The sequence below is a fragment of the Odontomachus brunneus genome, unplaced genomic scaffold (genome assembly GCF_010583005.1).
Source record: "Odontomachus brunneus isolate Ranch 3 - 2012 unplaced genomic scaffold, Obru_v1 Obru_scaffold_078, whole genome shotgun sequence".
Classification (NCBI taxonomy): domain Eukaryota; kingdom Metazoa; phylum Arthropoda; class Insecta; order Hymenoptera; family Formicidae; genus Odontomachus; species Odontomachus brunneus.
This window is the reverse complement of record NW_022639528.1, coordinates 90,282-115,207: the sequence shown is the minus strand read 5'-3', so window position 1 is coordinate 115,207 and position 24,926 is coordinate 90,282. Positions and strand designations below refer to the sequence as shown.

The 24,926-nt window shown below is 41.5% G+C and overlaps 1 protein-coding gene across 1 annotated transcript; it reads right to left on the bottom strand.

The window, feature by feature from the left end:
- Positions 1-2,644: 2,644 nt before the first annotated feature.
- Positions 2,645-23,819, bottom strand: LOC116847464 (activated Cdc42 kinase-like). Its single transcript, XM_032822490.1, has 11 exons — positions 23,321-23,819; positions 21,745-21,896; positions 20,095-20,891; positions 17,622-17,714; positions 15,440-17,029; positions 14,958-15,197; positions 14,741-14,862; positions 14,063-14,293; positions 10,837-12,930; positions 8,395-9,011; positions 2,645-8,047 (listed from the first exon to the last, which is right to left on the bottom strand). Exons 3-11 carry the CDS (start codon positions 20,126-20,128, stop codon positions 7,093-7,095), a joined length of 5,976 nt encoding a protein of 1,991 aa, XP_032678381.1. The 5' UTR covers positions 20,129-20,891; positions 21,745-21,896; positions 23,321-23,819; the 3' UTR covers positions 2,645-7,092.
- Positions 23,820-24,926: the final 1,107 nt, after the last annotated feature.

Below are 24,926 nucleotides of genomic sequence, written 5' to 3'. Positions count from 1 at the left end.
ATATATATATATATATATATATATATATATATATATATATATATATATATATATATATATATATATATATATATATTGAAAAAAATATTTGATTTTTTGTAGGATAAAAATTTATTTCACAGAAATAAACTTTATATCTCACATGTAAATTCTCAAGTATTTGTTTCTCAGTATATTCTATGTAGAGAATTTAAATATTCGTATTTAAACATCAAGACAGTAAGAATATTCAGCATTAGATACGCCAAGGAAAAAAATACCTAAGAAATAAAAAATATATATTCGATAGGTGCTAATAACATACTTCTTTTATTAATTGTATCAATATAAATATTTTTATACCGACCAAAATTTATTTTCAATAGAGAAAATATGAATTAAAAAAAATCGTTTCATTTCGTAAAAATATTTTATTAAAATAAATATTTATTCTATTTAAAAATAAAGGAATTTAAATTGAAATAAATACGTTATTAATGCCTAGCGATTTAATGTTTCATTTCTTAAATATTTTTCCTCTCAGTGTACCTTTATTTTACAGATGTAGAATTCGTCTCGTTACGTCGTCAATATAAAACACTTTATTTGACACTATAAAAATGTATGTAGACTCAACGCGTACTCCGTTGAATTATAATATTCTGTTGCACAAGCACGAGATGCAATCTCTTCACAAAATTATACTCTGCACTTTCATTCTTATACTGAAACGCGAATTTAACCCATTTTGTAGAATGGCGTTCACTCTCAGTATAAATTATCGCACAAGTTGAATTATTTCACCACGACTACGATCCATCGCCGGCTCGACTCGATCTACATCCTCGTGCATTCACTAATAATCCACTCGTTCGCAACTTCGATCGCTCATCACTATCGTCGCACGTACAGTAGCTGCGCGCTTATCTCTCACGACGGTTCTCCACCTCTGAAAGAAATTATAATCGAAGAAATTATATGGATCTCAAATCAGTTCACATATTTTGTGCGCACGAAGAAATAAAAAAAAAAAAAAAGAACAAATTTGCGGTAAATCGTCTCGATCGCGATTTTCTCTTTCACTCCTGCCGCGACGAGTGACGTAATTCAATGAGGCGCGAAAACGAGTCGTACTGTTCATTCGCACGCTCACGTGGAAGCGGATCTCCCGGCGACGTTTTCCCCTTCGGCGGTTCGGGCATAACTGCGACCATAATACACCAACTATCGCAGGGCGACCGATCGGCCGACCGGCTCGGCTAAGCAAAGCCGCTCTCGCCGCGGTCGAGCAAAAAAATTCGCACACGCATTAACAACATAATGCCGACCAATACACTCTCAGTTCTGCCGGGCGGCTTAGAGGTATATGTGCGTGTATGTGTATGTGTGTGTGTGTGTGCAAATCGTATCGCACACGCGGAGGCACGTGTCTCGCGTTCCTTAGTTTGCAATCGAAGCGATCGCGTATCACTCACGATCGGAATTATCTTTCGCGTTGCAATTGTAGGGCAATGGGCGCTGGTCGTTTATCTCTCGTCCCTTCCGGTGCTAAACGTCAGGCAAGGCCGCTTTGCGCTTAAATCAAGCCGATACAATACTCGCGCAATCATTCGCATAGTAATATACAGGTGTGCCAAATTCAATAAACTCGAGCACCGATTTAACAACGGCTTTCTTTAAGTAATTCTCTAAGCAGGATACGGACTTCTGAATCTTGTTAAAATGTTCAACATAAAGGTCGACTTTTCGATAGTAGCTTAAATTTATATGTGAATTTAAATTCTTTTCTAACACACACACACACACAACGTGTTTGATTTGTTTGAATAAAGTTTAAACTTAAATTTAAGTAATTTAGTAACTTAAATTTAAGTAATTTAAGCAACAAAGTTTAAACTTAAATTAAGTAACTTAAGTTTAAACTATTGCTACAATATGGATTCATTATGGATAATGACTGATTTTTCAATAGCATTTTAAACTTGGATTTGAGTTTAAATTTCAAACACATCAAACATTGTTTGACATTGTTAGGACAAAGTCCTTAAATCTAAATTTAACAACAAGAGTCTTTACATAATTTCAAGAAAGATACAGATTTCTGAATCTTGTCAAATTTGGAAAAAAGAGATTATTTGCCGCGACAATTTTCAACATAATAGATATATATTTATTATTCTACATCAGTAAAGACCAATTTTCCCACAATAACAGTTTAAACTTGTATTCAAATTTAAACTCTCTTCTAACACACAATGTGTTTGATGTGTGTGTGTGTGTGTGTGTGTATGTGTTTGAAGATAGTTTAAACTTGAATCTCTAAATTTAAACTATTATTACAAAATCGGCTTTTTTAGGATAGATTTTTAAATAGTAGTTTAAATTTAGATTTAAGTTTATATAAATTCTTAATTAAAACACATTGTTAAAAGACAGAATTTAAATTTAAATCTACTATTTGAAAAATTGACCCTTGGAATAATATATACATTACAAAAATATTATATAAAACAATAAATATTATATAATATAGTCCAAGCACAGAATTGAGATAGTGTAAAAGCAGATATAAATAAATGCACAGTTGAAATAAGCTGAATATAAAATCATTACAATTCTTACGTTTCTATAGTAATCCGACTTGAAATGAAACGGACTCGGCCAGTGATTTATGAATATGTATATATATTATCGTAAATACAGCAGATATAAAAAACATTCTTTGTGGTTCCGCGCGTAATAATATATAGAGACGTACAAACGTGTTTGCCTTACAAAGAAAATCGCGTATCAAAATGGTTACAGGATGGACTTATTCTCTATAGTCGAGCGGGGAAAATCAGATGCGTTTGCTCTCGAGAGCAATTTTGCCGGCCAGCCGTATCTCTCTAATGTACGTTGAATTCTTTCACTGAAAGGATTAGGCGCTCGCCGCTCACAGCAGCTTCTCCGTAAAATCATTACACTGCATTAATCGCATTCACCCTATTCTTGCTCTGAGCCTTTCAATTAGTGATATTTCTATTTATTCAGTCATTCGTTTATTAATTAAACGCGCGAGACATGCCTTAATATAGATAAATAAATAAAAAAGATTTTAATAGCAAGTAAATAAGACGCAGTTCTTCGACGTGGCGACTGCCGTATTTACTTACTACTAAAACACATTACATTTTTTCCTTACGTCTACAGAGAGTGTAATATTATTTGCTTCAGTTCCGAGATATCAATGCGATGTAATGATTCTATTACAGAAATGATTTCACAGATATAATGAAAAATTCAACGTACATTAAAAATAATTAGCCGCTTGTGCTACACGCATCTCGCGCTGTATCTCTCTCCGTCCTCCTTTCTTTGCGAGAAAAATGGGTATGGCTTCAACTTAATCCTAATTATTATTATTGTTATTATTATTGTTATTATTATTATTGTGTTATGATTACTCTTATCATTATTATTATTATTTTTATGATCATCCCCAAGATTACGCGATCCTCTCTCGAAGCTTGACATTCTCATTTATCTTCGCGCGTGTTCTCGTCAAACGTTTCACAACTGAGACTTTGCATAAATAATTATAATGATAATAGTCCGTAAAAAATAGCGCCGAATATCGTGGATCAGGGGCGCGTATAAGTACATTGGCTACTCGAACGCATCGCGGAGATGCGCCGCATACTTTATTTACGATCGCTTATCTTACGAGGCTAACGGTAAGTAACATTGAGTTACTTAGGCGGGTTTCATCGGCTCCTATTTGGCTTCGTTGAACGATGTGAACGAAAGCACGCTCGTCAAACACGCGCTTCCGCCCTCTCAATCCGCTCTCAGCTCTCCTCCTGCCGCGTTACTCGCGCAGTAACGATGAGCAAATTTAGTTTCTTTTTCTTCACGCTAATCGACGCGACTTTCGATTGCATTTCTTCTTCTCTGATTACCTTGTTCGACATTTGTCACGAAGGTACGATCAAAATGAGAATTCATTCGTATTTTGAGGATCAATCGAATTGTAACAAATCCGAATTGATGTACACAGACAATTGTGATAGCCTTATGTGTTATATAATTAGATTGAGAATATAATTTTCTAATGGCAATATTCATTTATTCGTTGGTTATTCAAAGAAACTGATATGACGTGTTAAAGCGATAACTGATGGAAATTAACAGAAACAAATGTGCACAATTAGGGAGTACTAGTAACCTAATTGTACTAAATATTAAAGCAATGTTACAATCTTAAAAACCGGTCTGTGTACTAGTATCGTTCAAACTCACAAAGTATCGCGATACTATAAAATATACTATATTTTATAAAAATGATAAAGATGCCACGGTATAAAAAGAATAAGTCACACCTCAACTTCGCCGAAGTTACAGTTCAGAATTCAGAAAAAATCCAAAGAAATAACAATCCAGAAATAAAGATCTGGATGTTAAACAATCTTGTGTTACATTTTTTAAAAGTAACTTTAAAATTAATTTTAGAAATTTTATCCTTTATGCATACTTTTGCGTATACACGGCGCGCATAAGAACAAAATATACTATAGCGCGATTTTGCTCAACGTATACATATAAATATGTAAAAATACATATTTATAATTTCGAGACATTACACATGCACTCGCGCGCGCGCATACACACACACACACACACACACACACACACACACACACACACACACATACTGAACAAAATCCGATACCGGTAAGACATAATTTGCCCGATTAAACTTCGCCCTGTTTGTCGAACAATTATCTCCCGCGCGCTTTAATCGATGATAGGATTACTACAGCGTTAGTGTAACTCAACAGGAACTGTATCAGACTACGAATAATCGATTTAAAGCCGCAATAATATATGCACTTTTATCGGCGATCAGTCATCAGTTTTGCATCTTGCTTTCTCTGTTGCTTTTGTCGCGTGTGCTAACCTAAGGATTTACAATGAAGAATGATACGCGTTCTTTTTCCTGATCGTAGAAAAGAATGAATCTTATTGTACTAGACTTTGAGTAATCCCTTTAAAGCCACCATTTGCTTCTCTCAGTCGCGTTTTACAACTCGTTTTACGTATCATAACTTAAAGATACAGACCCGCCGTGTGCTCGTGCATTTCAGGCTAATTCCGGCTACCTGACTCGTCTCAAATTTATATTAAATGTGACACTGATATTGGACGATATCAAAACGCGGAGTCAGCTGACCGTATTTAGCGTTGAATGCACGAAGAGAATGCGGGTCATATATACGACAGGTGATACGCACATTTCGGATCGTAAAAATAATCTTACTGAACACATAGAATTCGCGAAATATTTGGTGCTTACCCAAATCTATATATTACCTTAAATTACAAAGAATATCTCTTGCGTTTCTTTTTACAACGAGGTACAGTACTTCGCACGTCTGAAACTTTCATTTTATATCTCTTGAGATTGGAAAATGTAATAAAATATTGTGGTGAGCAGATTTTTTCTTTTTTCGTACACACGTGTACGCTGCACCGTTTGATTCAGCGAAATTTCGTAAAGCTTATGACACGCACGATGTGTTTTTACGCTAATATTTATTACTAAACATCGAATGTCAAGGTTCTAACCGACAGAATAAGCGTCATTGCGTTCATTTTTCTCGTTGAAATGTTAGCAAGTACCAACATGTGTATACAAATTATAACAACTCCAAATCATTCTTCACGCAGTTTTCGAAATGTCAGTTGGAACCTTGTCATACTGAAGCCACATTATATCCAGTTTTTGCGTTCCTAGATTGATCAACAAGACTCACATCACGATTATTCGATCGTGATCATAAATCCTTTTTTAAAAAGCTATAACGTCGTTCAGTTATAGCGGTGAGTTAGAAAATATATAATTTGACCGATGTGATGATTCTCTGGTATTCGCTTGTAAATATGAGATGTGACATCGAACGAATGACACGATGCAGAAGTAGTCTTTGGGGCCGGATATTACCACTTGTTGCAATCACGAAATAACATAACGTGCAAGCCGACAATTTAAAATCTCCTTTACGAATTCGCCTATCGCTAGTATACGTAGCTTTACTGGCTTGATATTGACGTCATTGAGCATTGTGGTTTCCAAACGTGTAAATATTACAAAATGATTGTCTTGTATAAAACACCACATAATCGTATATTACTTTCAAAATATGAAGTGACGTGCTTCCTCGAAACCGATATCCGCTATGTGGATACGCGAGGTAAAAATCTACGCATCTTACAGCATAAATTATAATGAAAATTCGTGGACACAGGCATTATATATATTCAGATCTGTAAAAATTTCCAGTCATAGCCAAACTTTCGCACATTACTGGAGTCGTTACGCAGACTTTCACTTCAACAAAAAGAAAAAAGAAACGCGGAACGTATCTCAGGCCGGTATTCATAGTCCGATTTTATATTTAAGATCATCTTAAGTACTGTCTTAAGATGTCATGAACCAATCACAGAGTCGTATTCGCATCTTAAGACATTACTTAAGACGGTCTTGAAATAAGATTCGACTATGAATACCGGCCTCAATACGCACTCTCTTCTTCGTCGTTCACTTCAAAATTTGTAATCCTTATTGTGCGAATTATCACATTACGTTCATGGATAAAGGAAATACAATCGACTTGTTATCTTGCTTGGCAAGTTAAATAAGAATAAGCTAGTTTCGTTCTGCTCTATTCTCTTAAGGGCATATCAAATAAGCTAATCTTGAAATCCTTCAACTAGATAACATAAAGCATATATCAACCACTGTGTTCGCCCTATTAATACTAAAACAATAAATAAACGTTCGTTAAATTCATCTACATTTCTACACATACGAAAGATCTTACAAACATTCGTCGGGGATCTTAAATAGAATTTCTTTAAGGAAGCATACTGTGAAAACTGTAGAGAACTGTATATGGCTCGAACTTGCCGTTTTGCGCAGTTTCTGTCCTCCTCATTTCGTCGCTTGAAGTCTGGATCCTTGCGCTAGATTATTTCCCCGTCGAGCATTTGATCAATTTCAGAATAACGATTTCGCTCTTTCCGACGTAGCAATCACCGCCGTCGAATCGTTCCGAGACAGCAAAAACCGCACTAAACCGCGGCAGTGTCCTCCGTGCTGCGCAACAGCGCGGCCGCCTTGACAACGTCGCCGCCACACTGGTTCAACATCACCTTGCAATCCTCGAGACCTACAAAGCTGTTCTCCTTCTTCAGCAGATCCTGTAGTCGCTCCAGCTTGATAGCGGCCAGCACGTCCCACTCGGTGACGTTGAGCGCAGCGACGCAAGACTCCGGAGTTGTCTGCTTGTGCAACACTTTCAGCATGATCCGCACCTCGTCGGACTGCTCGCCGTTGCGCGGCCCGCGTGTTCTACGAGTGTTTGGCCCATCGCAGGCAAATTCCAATAGGTCCTCGCAAGAGACGTGGTCCGACTGCCGCGACAAATCGCTCGTGCGACTCGTCGTTTTCTCACTGGCGAGATAGGCTTTCAAGGGACCGATCTTGTGAAATTTATCGCTTGAACTAATCAGCACCAATGGTTCCTCCTCGCATTGGATTTTCGTCTCAGGTTTGCCGGGAACACTTTCCGCGGGATGATCCGTTTGCGACGCGTAACTTGGCGGGCCAGGCTGATGTATCAGCGGAATCCTCGCGGGAGGATTTCTCACCGCGGTAGCCAACGGATCAATCTTGCTCCAGTCTTCCGATCTGCTCAAACTGGTCGGTGTTGGATTCCGGCTTGGCTCCGCTTCCACGTTCTCCTGCACCTTGGACGCTGTGCTCCTCACGGAACTCTTCGACTCGACGCTGATCTTCCTGCGTAGATTGTCGGTCACATTCGAGGAGTTGCTCGACTGACCGTCGTTGCTGGTTTCCAAGATGTTCTGCCGTGGGTCGGACGCGTCGCCACAGTCGATCAAGTTCTCTGAGAATTCCAGCAGATCCTCTGAGATCACGCTACATCGTCGCAGTCGATTCTCCTCGACGGGTAAAGAATCTAGCGCGGCCAGCTCAGAGTCTATGCGCTGTTCGAATTCTTCCGGGCTGAAAATTCCAGTTATTCGTCTTATATTGGTAGAACAGTAAATAGCTAAGTGTCATAAAGATTTATAATTCCCAAAATATAGGGAGAAGGACGGTAAGATCAAATTGCATGTTTAATTTACGTGTATTTACAATAACTATTAATAACATATTAGTATTCTTATTAATATATATAATAATTATTATAAAATGCGTGCAAATTAGACTTGCAATTGGCTCTTACCGTCCTTTATCCTATATTTTTATTTGTATGAAAGAGCCTTACGATCATTTACTCGAGAGTTGTTTTCATAATTTCTAATCTTCACAAGCTTGTTATTATTTGATTGCCACTCTCAGTTACTCGCCTGTTGGCTGAGGCTTCCGGAGAGTAGCTATCCTGCAACGAAGTGCCGGCGACCGACGAGCCGGCATTCTGCAGAACGAAATGCCCGTCCACTTGATCCTCGATAGGCGGCGTAGTCACGGCCATCTTCGCCAACGTCCTGGTGACGCCACCGCCGGGAATGATCAGCGGATGCTTCCTCTGATGTCGCGGCAAGCTGGACTTGGCCTGAAGCGGCTTAGAGCGGTCTCGGGGCGGCAGGGGTATCGGGTTCTCGTCGACGTTATTCTGATTTTGATTGTTCTCGATCTCCTGGGCGGAATGGTGCCTCTCAAGGCTGCGTGACTGCGGCAACGGTGGTGGTGCATGCGGTGGGGGAGGCGCTCGCACCTTCGGCAAGGTCCTGGCGCCACTGTGGTGCATCTCGAAGTGGAAACCGTGATCGTTGGACGCGTCCTCCGAGTGCGACTGCGATGCCGGATGACCCAGGGTAGCATGCTTGTTGCCGCGAATGCGAGGCCTCACGATTGGCAGGCCCGAGCGCAGCATACGCAGGGGATTCGTGTCGCCGGCGCTCTCCATCGTCGGCGTCTCCACCAAGCTGTTGTACACTTCCTTAGCTTCCTCCGACAGGGTGGCCTGAACAAGTCGCGGGAGGGGATAGACACGAGGGAAGAAGAAACGAAATTAAACAGAAATGAGAAACGCGCGCCTGACGAAAACTATGGATACATGAAATGCCAAACAGACTCTCTCATCGTTTTCATTCTCTCTGCATTCGCACCGCCCTTGCATTCCTCCTCTGTCTCTCAGTCTTTCGCTCTGCCTATGATGATATCGTGTATTCAATTCAACAACTACCTCGAGCAAACGTTCAACTGCGAACAAATCAACGACAACACCTGACAACCGTTGCAGTGTTTATGGTGCGATGGAGAATTGCATACGACGTGTCGTATCATACCGACGAACGTGATCTACTTCAGCGTTCTCAAACCTTTTCGCTCCGCGCGACATTTTTGCACGCCAACTGCGGTATAAGTAAGAGCAATTACCTTTGCAACTAAAGGTGTACTTCGCCTGTCTGACTAAAAATGAATCGGTAAAAGAGACTAGTATATCTTCGCCTTAAATTTTTGCGTTATACCGGACGTTATCACTTGAAATTAATATATATAAACTATATATACATGTAACATATATTATAAATATACTAATAATATATAATACTGTGGAATATATTGCAGAATAAATATTAAACGGTTGGCGCATCCATTGATGATATGCGTGTCTCTCAGTTTGAGAACTCCTGATCTATTCCAACGTACTGCAACTATTCGAAAATACGTAGGTGCAAGTGTGTGTGTGTGTGTGTGTGTGTGTGTGTGTATGTGTGTGTGTTTGTATACGTGTGTATCGTTTTTATAAATCTCCCTTGAGTAAAAACTGGTATTACTAATGACGAACCGATTTGTACGTCGCAGGACTTTGTATCGGTTCCTCGAATACGTGTGTACAATTGCTATAAATGTGTAAATACGTCCAAAGTGTTCCATTATACGTTAATATTATCTGGTGATTAGTACAACATGCAAGCATGCTAAGCGTATGTGAACTGTTGCTTCGCACAACACCTCTTTCAATTAATTATTGTATATCCACCTTACACACCGTATATACTCCATGCACAAAGAGAGAGAGAGAGAGAGAGAGAGAGTATATACCTCGTCCTCTCACAACCCGTTATATCCAAAAACGATATATCAAGAGTATGCAAAAATATACAAAATTCACTTTCAAATATACAAAATTGTTTGTGCCGAATTTTGATAAGTGATTTTGAATAAGTGGAATTACGCTTAATTTCTCGTGCAAGCTTTGTCATCACAATGAAACCTTAAGTAATATTTCGGAATATTCCGACCGAGTGGATACACATGATGAATCATATGTTAGGATATAACGGCTTAACAACTACTCAACCCATTAAAGATCACCCATCACGAGTCTGAAAATCTCATTAATGCCCTGTTTAATAATTCGGTATTTCGCATACAGTAATAATAGGTAATAAACCTCTTTGATATCTAATTTCATTTCGCGGTTTTTTCTGGCCAATATATGCTATTTCGTGTTTATGGTTCACTTTTAATGGGACAAGATAATGTCTGTAACAAAACCTCTCGTGTATAGCTTGAACATTAATATTGCTATAAACCATTTCGAGACGGGATTATTCTGAGCATCGGGGGGACGTCACGTTGTACGAAATCTATGTTGAATCTATAATGGGTCAATATACAATGCATGCATTCGTCACGGAACAATTTCTCCGACCGTATTACGAGATCGTAATACGGTAAACACACAAAGAAGCCACATCCAGATCGATCGAGGCCTCATAGAGCCATGATATCGGTACATTCGAACTTTATGGAGCGGGGGAGGGTGGGAAGGTCAACACATCGCTTGTGAACTCCGGGTATTCGGAGCTGGTGTCCGAGTCGAGATCAGAATTGCTGGTGAACGTCAGACTGGAGCTCGGTGCGCTCTCCGGCCAAGAGAGCAAGTTGTTCCTGGAGGAGAACGGCGGCGAAAGCGAGTTGAGAAAACTGGTCGACGGCGGCGGTGACTTGCCGCACAGCTCGATCGCAGAGAATCCCTTGGCGGAGTCCGGATGTAAAAATGGCGGCTTGTTCTTGAAGTTCAGCCGCAGACTGTGCGGCACTCGCTTGTGCCTGCGTTTGTAGCGCAGCCGACTCCTGATATCGGTCTCCGAGTGCGAGACCGAGTCGGAGTCCTCACTGGAGTCGTTCTTGGGATGGAATGATCTGCGCACGTTCTTTATCGGTGGCTTCCTGTTCTCCGACAAGGACGACGTTCGGTGTCGGTAGATGTTCGCGGCGCCGGAAAGCTTCTCCGGAATGAGCACGTCCAGCTTCGGTAACTCTTTCCGCGCGGGATCGTTTTGATATAGTTTCGGCGGCTCCAGGATGTGCTGATGCATAGTGGGACTCGTCGGTGGCTGATTCGCCTTCTGCATCAGGCTGAGCTTCGCGTTGATCGGCGACTGACTTTGCAGCGGAATGTTGAGGTCCAAGTGCTTCGGCTTCTGAATCGGAATGTTCAAGCTCCGCGACGGTGGCGTCTGCGACGGCATGGACAGGTCCAAATTCCTTATGTTGGACACCAGCGATTTGGACGGCGCGGTTTCCAAGTTTCTCGAGTTCTGAGCGATATTTTTACCCAGCTGGATCATGTTCTGCGTCAGCTTGCCTAAACCGAGATTCAAACCTTGACCTTTCTTGGAATCCAAATAGCTTTTCACTGTCTCTAAACCGGAGACTTCGCGCTGATACTTCTCCGCCAAGAGCTTGCTGTTTAGCTCCACTTGGCTGGCCTCGGCGTCAGATTTCCGCCTGAGACGCTGGAAATTCACTCGCAGGCTCTCGGAACTGCTGTAGATGGGAGACTCCTTCTTTTCCGGTTCAGCGATGAACAGAGGATTGTTGGATATCACGAACGGGAAGCCTTCGTGACCGTTCTGATTCTGCTCGATCTTACGGAAGCTCTGTATGTTTATCCTCATCGCTTCCACATTGCCTCTGGGACTGTCGGATCCTCCTGTCTTCACGTTCGCTTTGATGCTGTCCGACGAGCCGTAGACACCGCTCTTCGCATCCTGGTTCGGATTTCTAGGCACAAAGGATACTTTCGCTGCTCGAGATTTCGACAGGTCGATTTTTTTCGTGAATTCCGTGATGTTCATTTTTGTAGACTCGGTGAAGGCAATAGGGATCTTTGGTCTTGTGCCGAGATCCAAGTTCGTCGCTTTGTCCCTGATGACTTCGAACTTATTCGGCTTACTACGGGGTGACTCAAAGTTCGCCGCTTTCTCCTTCAATATATCGAAATTCTCGTCGGCTCGCGCTTCGAAATGCGCGATATTGTCCTTCAATTGCGGCTCGCAGTTGCTCGGTTTATTCGGCAACGTCTGATTGGGCCTGCCTCCGAGCGACGAGCTCTGCTCCGGCACATTAGAATAATACGCCGACCTGTTAGGTTGCTCCAAATTATTGATCTTGTCGTACTTGTCCTCCCCGAAGTACATCTTCTCGCCGCTGGGACACCCCAGAATAGGCTCGTCGTCGAAGTACTTGGGCTGCTCGAAGTAGCGCTCCACGTAGCTGGTGGATACTCGCTTCACCTCGCGCGGGAAATCGAAATTCGGGTTCTCCAGATTGAAGATCTTGCCGTTCTGATGGCGCATATTCAGTTTGCCGTCTATGTCGGCTGCGGCCTCACAATTCGCGTTGCTCTTCCTATTCCCGTTCTCCAAGAACTCGGTGGACTTGACGAGGTTTTGCTTCGTCGCCGCGTTATCCAATATGTGCGCGTCAAAGTCCATGTCCATGTAAGAAGCCCAAGCACTCGGCTTGGTCAGCAATTCGCGCGACTTTGCGAAACAGAACTCCGCCGACGCCTTGTCCCACAAGGGTAATTTCAAGGTCGACGGCGCACCAAGAGATTCTATGCTAGATACCGTGGACGAGAGGGACTGCAGACTCGAGCATAGCCACTTTACATGTAGAATTCGCGAAGAAATTCGAAGACATCATGCGGATAATTTGAGTTCACGACCAAATACGTTGCATCAAGTCAAGCACATGCAAAGTAGATGCAAGTGTTGTATTAATAAGACATATTATATGCACGCGACATTTTACAGTCGGCAAGAGATATTTATAGTTTGCATTCATCGCCAAATTAAGAAAAAAAGTTTGATTTGCGACGCAATTAAAGATCAAACGTCAAATTATAAGGAAACCAAAGATACAAAAATAAATAAGAAATAACGAGAGAGAGAAAAAGAGATAGAAAAAGAGAGAGAGAGAAGAGGGAAAAGGATCATAGGAAAGTCGATATTAGTCGTGTTGTAAGTGAATAAGCACTAGGTTAATAAAAACCAAAAAATTTCAAGTACAATCGATCGATCTCAGGATGAATTGTTAGTAGTAAATGCGATTGTTATATACATATGTAATACCTACTCTTCACTTTACGTGGCAGCAGGAATTAACTTTGTTCCATAACAGCTTCCAAAGTTGTTTTCAGATGATATATGTCAGAGCAAGGAAATGTATTATTCATCTCTACCGTATAAACCCCTATCCTACCAAAACTCAAATCGTAACAGCCTGCGTACTATATCTCGGTTTCCAACTCGCGAAACAATTTCCCGCACGATCTCGTATGCTCGAGAATATGTAAAAAGTGTAATAGCGTGTGTATAATCTATCATTTTGCCTCGGTGTTAAATGTTACTTAAGAGAACAAAGGAAGCGCTGTCTCTATTATTAGATGACTCGGCAAAGCAACACACTAGTTCATAGTAAAGAATAAATTTAAAAATTGCGAGGGGACGGACGCTGAATCTTATTGGTAATTCAGAATCTTCCCCCCGTCTTTTGCTCGCGCACGCTAAGTTCGCATCAGTTAGCATATTATTGCAAGTTGTTAAGTCACCGAGAAATTTCACGAGTTTTACACAACGAGACCTTATGAATTACATTAAGAATTTTCATTGTCTCTTTTGTCAACGCGTCTTCCTTTGTTGCGAATCTCTTAATTTCACGTGTAAACTCTTTAGCGTAAACTCTGTGATGAAACAAAACAACCGTTTTATGTACCTGTATGTCAGGTATACTGGCAGCTTCTTCGGAAAAGTGTCGTCTGTCTGGTTTAGGACTGTGTTGATGTGGCAACTTAAAAGAGAATTTTCTGCGTCTTGAAGGACTGGCAGGTGTTCGGGGAGACTCCGGTGGATGTTCGAGATCTGTCATGGAACGTGCTGTCAATTCCTGTGCCATAGCAATGGCTGAGTAGAGAGTTTTCTGATCGGCGGCTGAGATAGGCTTCACCTAAATACAAGAGAAACGTTTACCGTCTCCGTCGGAATCAATGACGAGATTAAACACTGCCGCGGTCTTTCTTTCTCCTTCTACTTTTGCACAAACGAATAATATGCCGCGTGGAAAGACTTACTGCACCGAACATATTTTGTAAACTGCAACAATGGTGTGCGTAATGACTTCCTTGCGAATCATCGATTGTAAATTAGAGCAACTTGATTTCTTATTTCTCAGCTTGATATATATGTATGTATATACATATATATATATATATATATATATATATATATATATATATATATATATATATATATACAGATAACACACATCGTATAAATATAAATAAAAATAATATCTAAAGAGCCGCAAATAATAAATAAGAGAAACGTAACATTGTGGAGGTAATACTATAAACTCATAAATAATAAAAGATTACTGTACATTTATAGGACTCACGGTGGCTTGTTTTTTCTTGCTGCACTGTTTCGCTTGTATCTCCCGTAACTCGTTTCTCGCGTTGCTCGATTCGTGTTCGGTAGGCAAAGGATGACCAGGTGGCGGAGGTGGAGGAGACGAGCCTATAAAAAGAACGTAAAAGAATGGGTCATAAATATTGTTTTATACAAACGACGCACAAAGCGGAATATCTAAAATTGTCCGGTTCTCGCTTTACCTAATGATCTGAACATCTGATCCATCTCCGCCAAAAGACTCGGACCAAAGTCGAAATTCAATGTCTTATCGAATCTCAACGGACTGTCTTGATTCTCTTCGTCACTGATTTCGTGGTACTCGTGGTCAGCTCCGAGAGTGTCGGTGCTGCTCCCCATATTTGTCGTCATAGATTGCTTGCTCGCGTTGCCCGCCGCGGTTACGTGGCATATCTCCGAACTCGTATCAGACCATAAGCTCTCTAAATAACCACACGAGATCACGTCATTCTTAAAGCAACGCAACGAGATCGATTACAAGGATCAAACGTAACCGAATTGTAATCTTTGATCCAGCTACATGACGAACTTGTTCCACTCCACCATAGACAAATGATATCAATTTGGTAAAATATATTGCAGATATTCATCTTTGTTGGATAAGTATTAAAAACAATCATGTAATAAATTAAATATTTCTTGAAAACAAAGTGCAAGAACATACCGTGTTTGCTCTGTTGGGTCTCTTGTTGAAGGTTTCTGCTGTCCCTCACTGATTCTCTGTTCACATCGATACTCCTCGCGTCTTGACTTGCAATTTGACTAGAATTATCAGTTACGTCCTCCTGCGGCTTGTACGGTGTGACTACCTGGCGGGGCAAGTGCGGATACTTTCCGCCGAGGAAGCTAATGTCACCGAAGTAGGCGCCGTCCAGACCCACGTGACCTGTGTGTTTGAGATCGCCTTGCGGCGACGATATCATGTCCGTGCGAATCTTCCTACGCTGCGACGAGAAGGCATTTTTGCCATCTCCCCGCGTGAATTCGCCTGGTTTGTTGCTGGGCAGATTGGAACCAATATACGCTATCGTGTGAGCCGGATTGAAGTATCCTGTCTTGCCGTTGTTCAGCACACCCTTCCACAACGTGTTGCTGCTGCCTTTGTCCAAAACTGTGATCACGTCGCTTTGTCTGTAAACGAGCTGACTCGGGTCAACGCTATCTTGAACTGCTTGCACTTGTTCCGGTTTTAGGTCGGGTAACACGCTGATTAGATCGGAGAACTTGGGCCTCTTGAGCGGGTCGTGCTGCCAACACTGCTGCATAAGAGCGAAGTAGTCCTTTGGACAACAGTCAGGTTGCTCTAGCCTCTGGAAATTTGGCTCGTCTATCGCTTCGAGGATCTGATGACCGGTCAACGCTGCCCACGGCTGGAAGCCGTAACTGAACATCTCCCACAAAGTCACACCGTACGCCCAAACATCGCTCGCTGACGTGAATTTTAGGTAAGATATGCACTCGGGCGCGCACCATGCGATCGGTAGCTTCAGGTTAACATTGAAGTTCGTCTGGTAGTAATCCTTGCCGACCCCCAGTGCGCGCGACAGACCAAAGTCCGAGATCTTGACCTTGTTCTTGGAAAACACGAGGATGTTGCGAGCGGCGAGGTCGCGATGTATTAACCGCTTCTGCTCTAGATACTGCATTCCGTCAGCGATCTGTACGGCAAAGTCGCAGAGCGACAAGACAGGGAAACTGGCACGTAGACTCGGCTCTTTCAGGCATTCCAATAACGAGCGCAATGGCGCCAGCTCCGTGACCAGCATTAGTGAATTAGTGTCGAGCACGACGCCGTACATGCGCACGATGTGCTCGTGATCGATCGAGTGCATGATCGCGGCCTCCTTCAGGAACTCTATGGGATTGTTGTGCATCCTCTCGCGCGACAGACACTTGATCGCCACTTGTATCCTCTCGCCGTCGTTCGTCCACACGCCCTGCTGTACGATACCGAACTCGCCAGTTCCTAGTTCCTTATTGACGATGATCGCGTCCGCTGGTATCATGTGCTTGTTGGGAACGCGGACTGGAGGTTTGTCCTGCCGCTCCTCCGGTAGCATGCTCAGAGCACCGGGCGACTGCTCTTCTCGTTTCGGCAACAGCATCTTCTTAAACTTGGAGAGATAATTTTGTGGGAAGTGCTTCTGGAAGTACTTCTTCAGGCGACGCATTTCCGGCTTACTCATCCCTATCGCGTTCAGATCTTCCTCCGTTACATATTTCAGTTGCGCCGTTGTTTGCACTTTCAGGTCCCCTAGATAAAACAAAGATAATTCTTATTAATGAATAGTTAAATAATTATTATAATGTAATATTACGATTTATTTATTTAATTAAACGGGAATGTCCTTTTAATACACAAATAAATGAAAAGAAAAAAATATACATAAAGAAATAAATATAAAGTACTAAAAAAAATAGAATACGTTAATTAATAACAATAAAAATAAATTTATAGAGAAAGTTATAAAAAAAAGTTTAATCTTGAAGAATTGATTAAGAAGTTTAATAATCTCGGCTTTTTAATATATCATATAATGGAAATCAAGATTATCATAATAAATATTCGCTAATATATATAAATAATTTAATGGTTTATATTTGCCATTAAACGTGCTACGCAATTAAAAAAAAATGGTAAATTTCTTCTAAGTCTTACTAGGAATATTAAATAATATAAGTTTTAAGATATCAGAGCAGTCTATCACAAGCCTTTCAGAAGCTTAAAATTACAAACTTATCACAAATTTAACTTAATAGGAATATAAGTGGATGGCAGATTATCCAACAATGAAAATAAAGAAAAAAAGTATATTTATTGACAAAAATAAGAACTTTTATAATACCTCGAATGCCGGGATAATATTGTTGCAACTCGGCTTCCATGAGGAACTCGTAAAGACCAGGTCCATTGTTGCGGGACATTCCTCCTTGTGTATCTACAATCGAGATAAATCTAAACGTTTGTCACACTATCAGATGACAGAACTTAATTAACTGAAACACTTTCGTCAGCATGAACGAAGCGCGTCGGGAGAATCGAGCGCCTCACGCCTGGCCGAATGCGAAATGCGAGGAATCCGAAGCGACTGAAAAACAGAAATGGAAAAGAACAGAACGAGAGTTTTCCTCGCACGTAGAAACGCGGAGAAACGCGCGAGAAGAGCCGCGTTCGATAAACAGACCCGTATTCTCGGCGCGCTCATTTAGTGCTAAATACGACTTCTCGGTCTCGTGCCAAACGCTCTCTCTCGTAATGCGCCAGAATTTGTCGTGATTCGAATTAACAAGCGACGAATCGTATGGAAGAACGATAAGAGCTGATTACAAGCGGACGCAATTAAATCCGTGTACGGACTGCAATAATAATTCACGTTACGTTTCTGCGTGACGCGTCATGCATTCTGCGCTTAATGAGAGCTATTTTCCGATTACAATCTGAGCGGTTAAAACAGAGAGATGCACGGAGTGTGTTTCAAAGCAATCGTCATGCCTCTTATCTGCGGTTAACACTTAACAATTCAGCACCGGATCTGACATAATCAGCGCTTGATTTAACAGCCACCGTCCGCGAGCGAATTTCAGGAAAGATATTTTGAAAACGGCGAACAAACGAGAAATCACGCTCTTTACTCTTACGCGCGTATTAATAGTTGTCACCTGAAAATTGTCTCACGTGAGATCTTTACTCAGAATTAGATTCAAGTTTTTCAGGCAAATTATATCATGTGTGACAGTTAGTATTTATAATCGCAATTTAACTGAAAAACTCTAAACATCTAACTCTGAATTTATATCTGAGTACCTCAATTGAGGCAAATTATACAAATAACGAATATTAATGCAGATCTCATGTTCATATTAATAGTTATTACATGAAATTTATCTCAAGTGAGACACTCAGATTTTAAGTCAGAGTTAGATAAGAGCTTTTAGATGAAATGCGATTAGAGATATGAATGTCACATGTGTCACATACAATTCAACTGATAAACTTAAATCTAATTCTGTGAATAAAAACCTATATTTCATTTGAAACAAATAAAAGGTGTGAGATATTCAGATCTTTGATCTATTGTCAGATCTATTGCCAGTTAGAACAAAATATTTCCGTTAAATTACGATATGTAACATTTTTATCTGTAATCATGATTTAAATGAAAAACTTATCAAACTGAAAATAAAAATGTAAGCATCTCAGATGAGACAAGTTTCAAGTGACAACTAATAATACGAGCCTCAAACGCACACAATCGTGAGTAATTTAAAACAAATTATAAAATGTTTATTATAATTTCGTTACGTGGAAACTCAACGACGAGATGCAGTGAAAGAGTCGCGTGGACGAAGAGCAACGGCGGTAGCTTTGAGACACCCTATGTGTATTATTATTACTACAGTCTATAGATAGCTCGACGGCGATGGCAGCGAAAATTTCTGGTACGTAACGAACGACGCAGTGTGTGCGCGCCGAGGGCTTTTACAAATCGTCGGCGTTCTCCGCTCTATGGTATGCGGGATTTTTCGAAAATCCGCGGGCACGTGTTCCTCGCTTCTATCGCCGAGCGATCTTTTCCCACGTCACCGATTCAGCACGCGCGAAATGTACCGGCGAGGCAAACGCTTCTCCGACGGAAACTCGGCGGGTCAGAGCTACGGAACTGCGCGTGTTACACGGCGGAGGTGGGAATACGTCGTTATGCAACCGCCGGCGGACCGACAATTATTCCAATTCTCTCGCGAAACGCGATCGACCGCGACTACGACGATGACGTGCCGCGAGTCTACGCGTCTCGCTTCGCGCGAGAACGGGAGGCGCTCGTGGTAATTGAGAGCAGTATTTTTTTCCCGAGCGGAATCGCTTCGGCGAAGCCGACCGACCGGGTTAGCATCTCGCGCTGACCGCCGGCGACGTACGACGCTCCGCACGCAATTCGACGCGTCATGCGAGTCTTGCGGACGAGCTCGTCGTCGCATCGTTGTCTTGGTACGCCATCGGCCCGGCGGCTCGACCGAGCGTGAAGTGATCGGATAACGACGTTTCTGGGGCGATCGGTCTTGGTAAGGAGCAAAGCGCGAAACACTTCGAGGCGTCAACTGTCAGCGTCTCCGAGTGAGAAGTCTTTCGTCGCTCAAACATCGCGTTTGTCCGATGAATCGAGCTTGCTCGGAAGCAGGAGCCCGTCTTGAGTTTCTGTGTAATTACATCCGCTCCAAAAGCGCGTGAGACAAAGTTAAATCCACCACGTAGCAGTCGACCTCAGGATGCTTTTACATCTACGGATAAAAAGAGAACCGGTGATTCTCACGCCTGCTTACCACGTGGATATTCGTTAAACGACCGTTTCCGCATTTACAGGCGAAATCCAAGACTCGCGAGGTTCCGAGAGGCACGCACAATCGACGGGCTATCGGCGCTTCGTCATTTTTAAGCGGCAGCAAGTTCTAGATTCGACCGAGAATCGCTCAGTAGAACAGGCGAATAGACGGACGGTGGAAAGCGCGCGGGTAGAAAGACTCGCGCGGTCGGTCGGGCGATTCTAACTCGCGATTCCTAACGCGCTTCCACGTTCCGTCGCAACGCGAATTCAACCGACGCGCAATCGCCGCCGTGTTTCCGCAGAAGACACCGCCCCGCACCGCGCATGACGCGGCTCCAAATAGCGCGTTATTTATAATGCGCGCCGCGCTTAGCCGCGCTCCACGGAGACGCGTTTGCCGTTCAGCCGCGTTTTTTCCGCACTTTCTGCCTTCCGAAGTAATGTAGGTGTACGGCTTTCAAGCTTCGCAGACAGGAGAAGGAAGGAGGGTGCAAAAGGTGTAACTGAATGATCCTTATGATCGCGCGACCGATGACGGTCGGTCGCACTTATACGGGTCGATACTTCAACCTGGTCTGGCTTAATTTACATTCCGTGTCTACGTCATAGGTCGGATTATCATCTAGAAGAAAATGGTCGAGCTATTTTAACTGCTTTACGGAGATTGAGGGAAGAATTGTGTTCGCTGATTACTGCCAGTTGATTCTAACTGTAACGTGGAAAGCCGGTTTTAGCTGCATTTCCTGTACTTTTTCTTTCTTTAGATCTCTCGTGAATATACACTTATTTCATCCCCTGAATTCAGAAAGTATAATACAGTGCGGTTAAAAATAGCAGACCAAAGAAACAAAATTAAAACAATGATCGGTAACTAAGCAAAGTAAAAGTACTGTAAACGTTCTTATTATTTTGGTCTTTAAATACGAAAAATTAAACTTTCAACGTAAAGAATATGTATATATGTATTGTGTATATATATGTATTCTATGTTGAAAGCTTAAATTTAAATAGCAAAACGATAAGAATATTCAGAGTTAGAAACACGTCCAGGTATTGTAACTTTTACCTTAAATGAGAATAAAATCTAATTAACTTAGAATCAATTGCACTGATTTAGACTGCAAGGCCTGTTCTTTTTAACTAAACTAGTGTTGCATTGAAACTTTGTCCCTTTTCCTTTAATGCTTTGTTGTATACTCATTTCACTCTAAAGACAAGGAATGCAACTTAGTTCAGTCGAAAGAAACAGATTACAGTTTAAATCAGGTGCAATCGATTCTAAGTCAATTTAATTCAATTTCAATTGTTTTGATTCAATTAGATTCAGTTAGATTTTATCGCAATTTACTCAGCTGATCAAGCCAAGCCTGTAATCAAAGTTTCCTTTCTGAGTTCCTTTCCTTTATTTATGTAACTGGTAGATTGTTATAATTAAAACAGAATTATATGAAGATTATTAAGATGCGGAATTACATATTTTTTAATTAAATCCGTATCAACGAATGCGCTCGTCTCTAGATCACAATCATGCCTACGACGTAGACAAAAAAAAAAGACTCAGCTGACCAGCAATGACTTACATCGGGAGCTAGATCCAAGTTCGAACTTTAGTTCGCCGACAAAGTTGATAACTCGATAATTTTCTCACCCATTCTACGTGCTCGCAGAGAGATACGAGGCTCCTCCTCTTGACATGAGATACGACGAGCTGCTACTCTCGTCCTCTCTGTCCTATCGGGACGCGATCACGAGATTCCGAGCGTTTGTTCCGGCGGTTTCCTTTTCAGCGCGTCATTTTGCCTTGAATCATTTGCATCGCACGCTTGTTATTACATGACTACGCGACATGACTTGCGCGATACTCGCGATAATAGCTCCGTCGTGGAATTAGCAAAATTGTAATTTATAAGAATTCTGTGTTCTTAATATAAAAATAGAGAAGAATTCTATAAATATGACAGCTCGCCGTCGTAACGACTATCACTATAAGGAATCAATATAAAGATCAAATATTCTTATCGCGGTGTATTATATCTGTATATCTATTTTTTCTCATGTGTGTGTGTGAGGGGGAGAGGGTGATTACCCTTAATACACATACTGAAAAAACAATACTTGAAAATTTATTAGTGGAATATAAAACTCATTTCTGTGAAACAAAGCTTATTTCCCCGAAATGAACTTTTATCTCACACACACAAATTTTCAAGTATTTCTTTCTCAGAGAGTGCAAAAATATAAATATATATTTAAATATACATACATATATATATATAAATTATTGTAGCACATATATATTATATATCTTGTATATATTTTTTGATATCTCTCTTTCTTTCTTATTTTTTAGATTACTCTTATTCGTTCAATCTGTTGATATATCGATATTGCGAGAGGTTGTAATTAGGTTAGGTTAGGTTAAATCAACTGCATACGTTTTATCAATAATAATAAATCCATTCTATCCTCGCTGTTTGTTTTCTCTCGTTTAGTCGCACTAAGTGATAGTGCACACTTGTCTCATGCCGGGCACGGAAAATGTAACAGACCGCGATTAGATAGAATAGACTTAATGGCGGAGTCGCATAATACGCACACGCACACACACATGTAACTCAAAAACATTTCCTCTATCCGCGAACGCGCATTGTCTGCGAGAAGTTGATTCTGTCACGAATACAAACGGGATTTGATAACTAGCATGTACGCATCTGTTGTTTGAGTTGCACTTGTGTACCTTTCGTGCTTGAAATAATACAAACAAACGCGCAGCATCCTAAAAAAACAGAAACTACATCGCGGAAAAAAGGATATAAAGTGCATCTCAAAAAGATAGATCATCGAGCTCCACTGGTGGTGCTCGCGAGGTAGAGGTCCTCTACCATCCGCACTTCTCTACATTTCTACATTAATCAGAAAGAAAAAAAAAAAGAAAAAACACAGTCGTGTGATCATCAGGCTTCGATCAAAGAAAGGAGACCAAAAAGAAGCAATGACGAGTGTAGAGAAAGCGCGGAGCTAAAGCCCGTATCAGATTATAAATTAGGATTGAGATTAAATTGAAATTTAGCCAATCAGAGCAAAATTCACTAAGCTTAAGTTTGGTGAACTTTGCTCTGATTAGTCAATTTTCAATTTAATCTCAATCTTAATCCGTAGTCTGATGCGGGCTTAAGGGAATATTGTGACACGAAAGTAGCGTTATTCGTTCCTGCGAGACTCACCTCACTGTTTCGTCGTCGAGATTCCGAAATCGCACAAGGCGCTTGTCGGTGTGTCGTCTCCTCTCGCCTTTCCTTCGCTCCTCCGTTGTCGTCTTCGGCACGGCAACTTTCTTTGCCTCTCTCTCTCTCTCTTGCTCTCCCTCTTTCTTTCGCTTCTCTTCTCTCTCTCTCTCTCTCTCTCTCTGTCTGTCTTTCTCTCTCTGTCTCGTTCACTTTCAACGAGCTCCGAACCCGCTGTCGCTTCGGGGCCTCACATTTTTTGTTTTCACTACGCGAGCACGCACTAGTCTTTATTGCACCGATCTCACAGATCTCGAGCGGCGACGTCGGCGACGAACAATCAGCCTATTTGCGCACTACGTAAGCCCGCGCGCACGTTTGTCTAATAGATTCCCGTCAAACACCGTGCCTGTCGGCACCGCATCATCGCTGAACGTCGTCCAACTCGACCACGAATACAACGCGAGAGACGAGAGAGCGCTACGACCCTGCACACCGCGACACCATTCCGAGGTTACGCGTTCAGCGCAACCTGCGGCGACCTTCGCGACCTCTCAAGGGAGAAACAAAGGGTATAATTCACTTGACGCTTCAAACGCTTTGGAGCGAGCCAGTTCTACAATATACCGTTCGTCCAATGAGAACTCGTTTACGAAAAATAAATTCTCTCATATCTGTTTCTACCAACTTCAATTAACTTAACTGGCTGATTATTCCAACAAAATTGACCTATCGCATCTGTCAATTCTGACTAAAGCCCGTATCAGACTACGGATTAAGATTGAGATTAAATTAAAAACTAGCCAATCAGAGCAAAGTTCACCAAACTTGAGCTTAGTGAATTTTGCTCTGATTGGCTAAATTTCAATTTAATCTCAATCCTAATCTATAGTCTGATACGGGCTTGACGAGAAATGTAATTGGTCAATTCCGTTGGAATTATTGGCTGATTAAGTTAACCAAAGTTGGTAGAAATGGCTATCATTGGATCATCAACTGCATTCCGATTCTGACAAACGATGTATTGTAGAACATAAGCAAAATTAATGCCCGTGTTACATTCCAGCTAGCCGCGGCTGCGCGAGTAGGATGCAGTGCTCGGGCCGGTTAGGCGACAGTTCCCGAAAAGTGGAAGGGATAATGTTGGTACGAAGAAAAATCTCTAAAAAATTAGAAGTTAATTTCATATAATAATTATTTATTCTAATAGTTAAAATACATAAAGTCTTAAGGGTGCGTTCTCACTTAGCGCGTCACGCGTCGCGTCGTCCGAGTTAAGCCAATCAAACCGTCTCGTTTTATTGCGTATTTTACGCTGAATAAAATGGGACGATTTGATTAGCTTAACTCGGACGACGCGCGCGTGACGCGCTAAGTGGGAACTCAGCCTTAACGCTATAAGCGAAAAAGTGTACAAGACGAACGTACCCTATATTGCTAAAAGAGAGAAGTCTGGCCCCAGAACCACGGTGCGGGAATATATATTTCTCTCTCTTTCTGAGTCTATTACGAACGTTATGCGCATGCGTCAGATAGATCGTATCCGCCAATGGGAAAATAAAATATATTGTACAAAGTTGCATGTAATAGGTTATATATACAATAT

Excerpts from the sequence above, each read along its gene's own strand:
- LOC116847464 (XM_032822490.1), bottom strand. The coding sequence starts at position 20,128 with ATGCGGAAACGGTCGTTTAACGAATATCCACGTG. Across the intron at positions 17,030-17,621 it reads ATATTATCCCGGCATTCGAG|GGGACCTGAAAGTGCAAACA; the intron begins GTATTATAAAAG and ends TGTTTTATCTAG. Across the intron at positions 8,048-8,394 it reads CCGGAAGCCTCAGCCAACAG|CCCGGAAGAATTCGAACAGC; the intron begins GCGAGTAACTGA and ends TGGAATTTTCAG.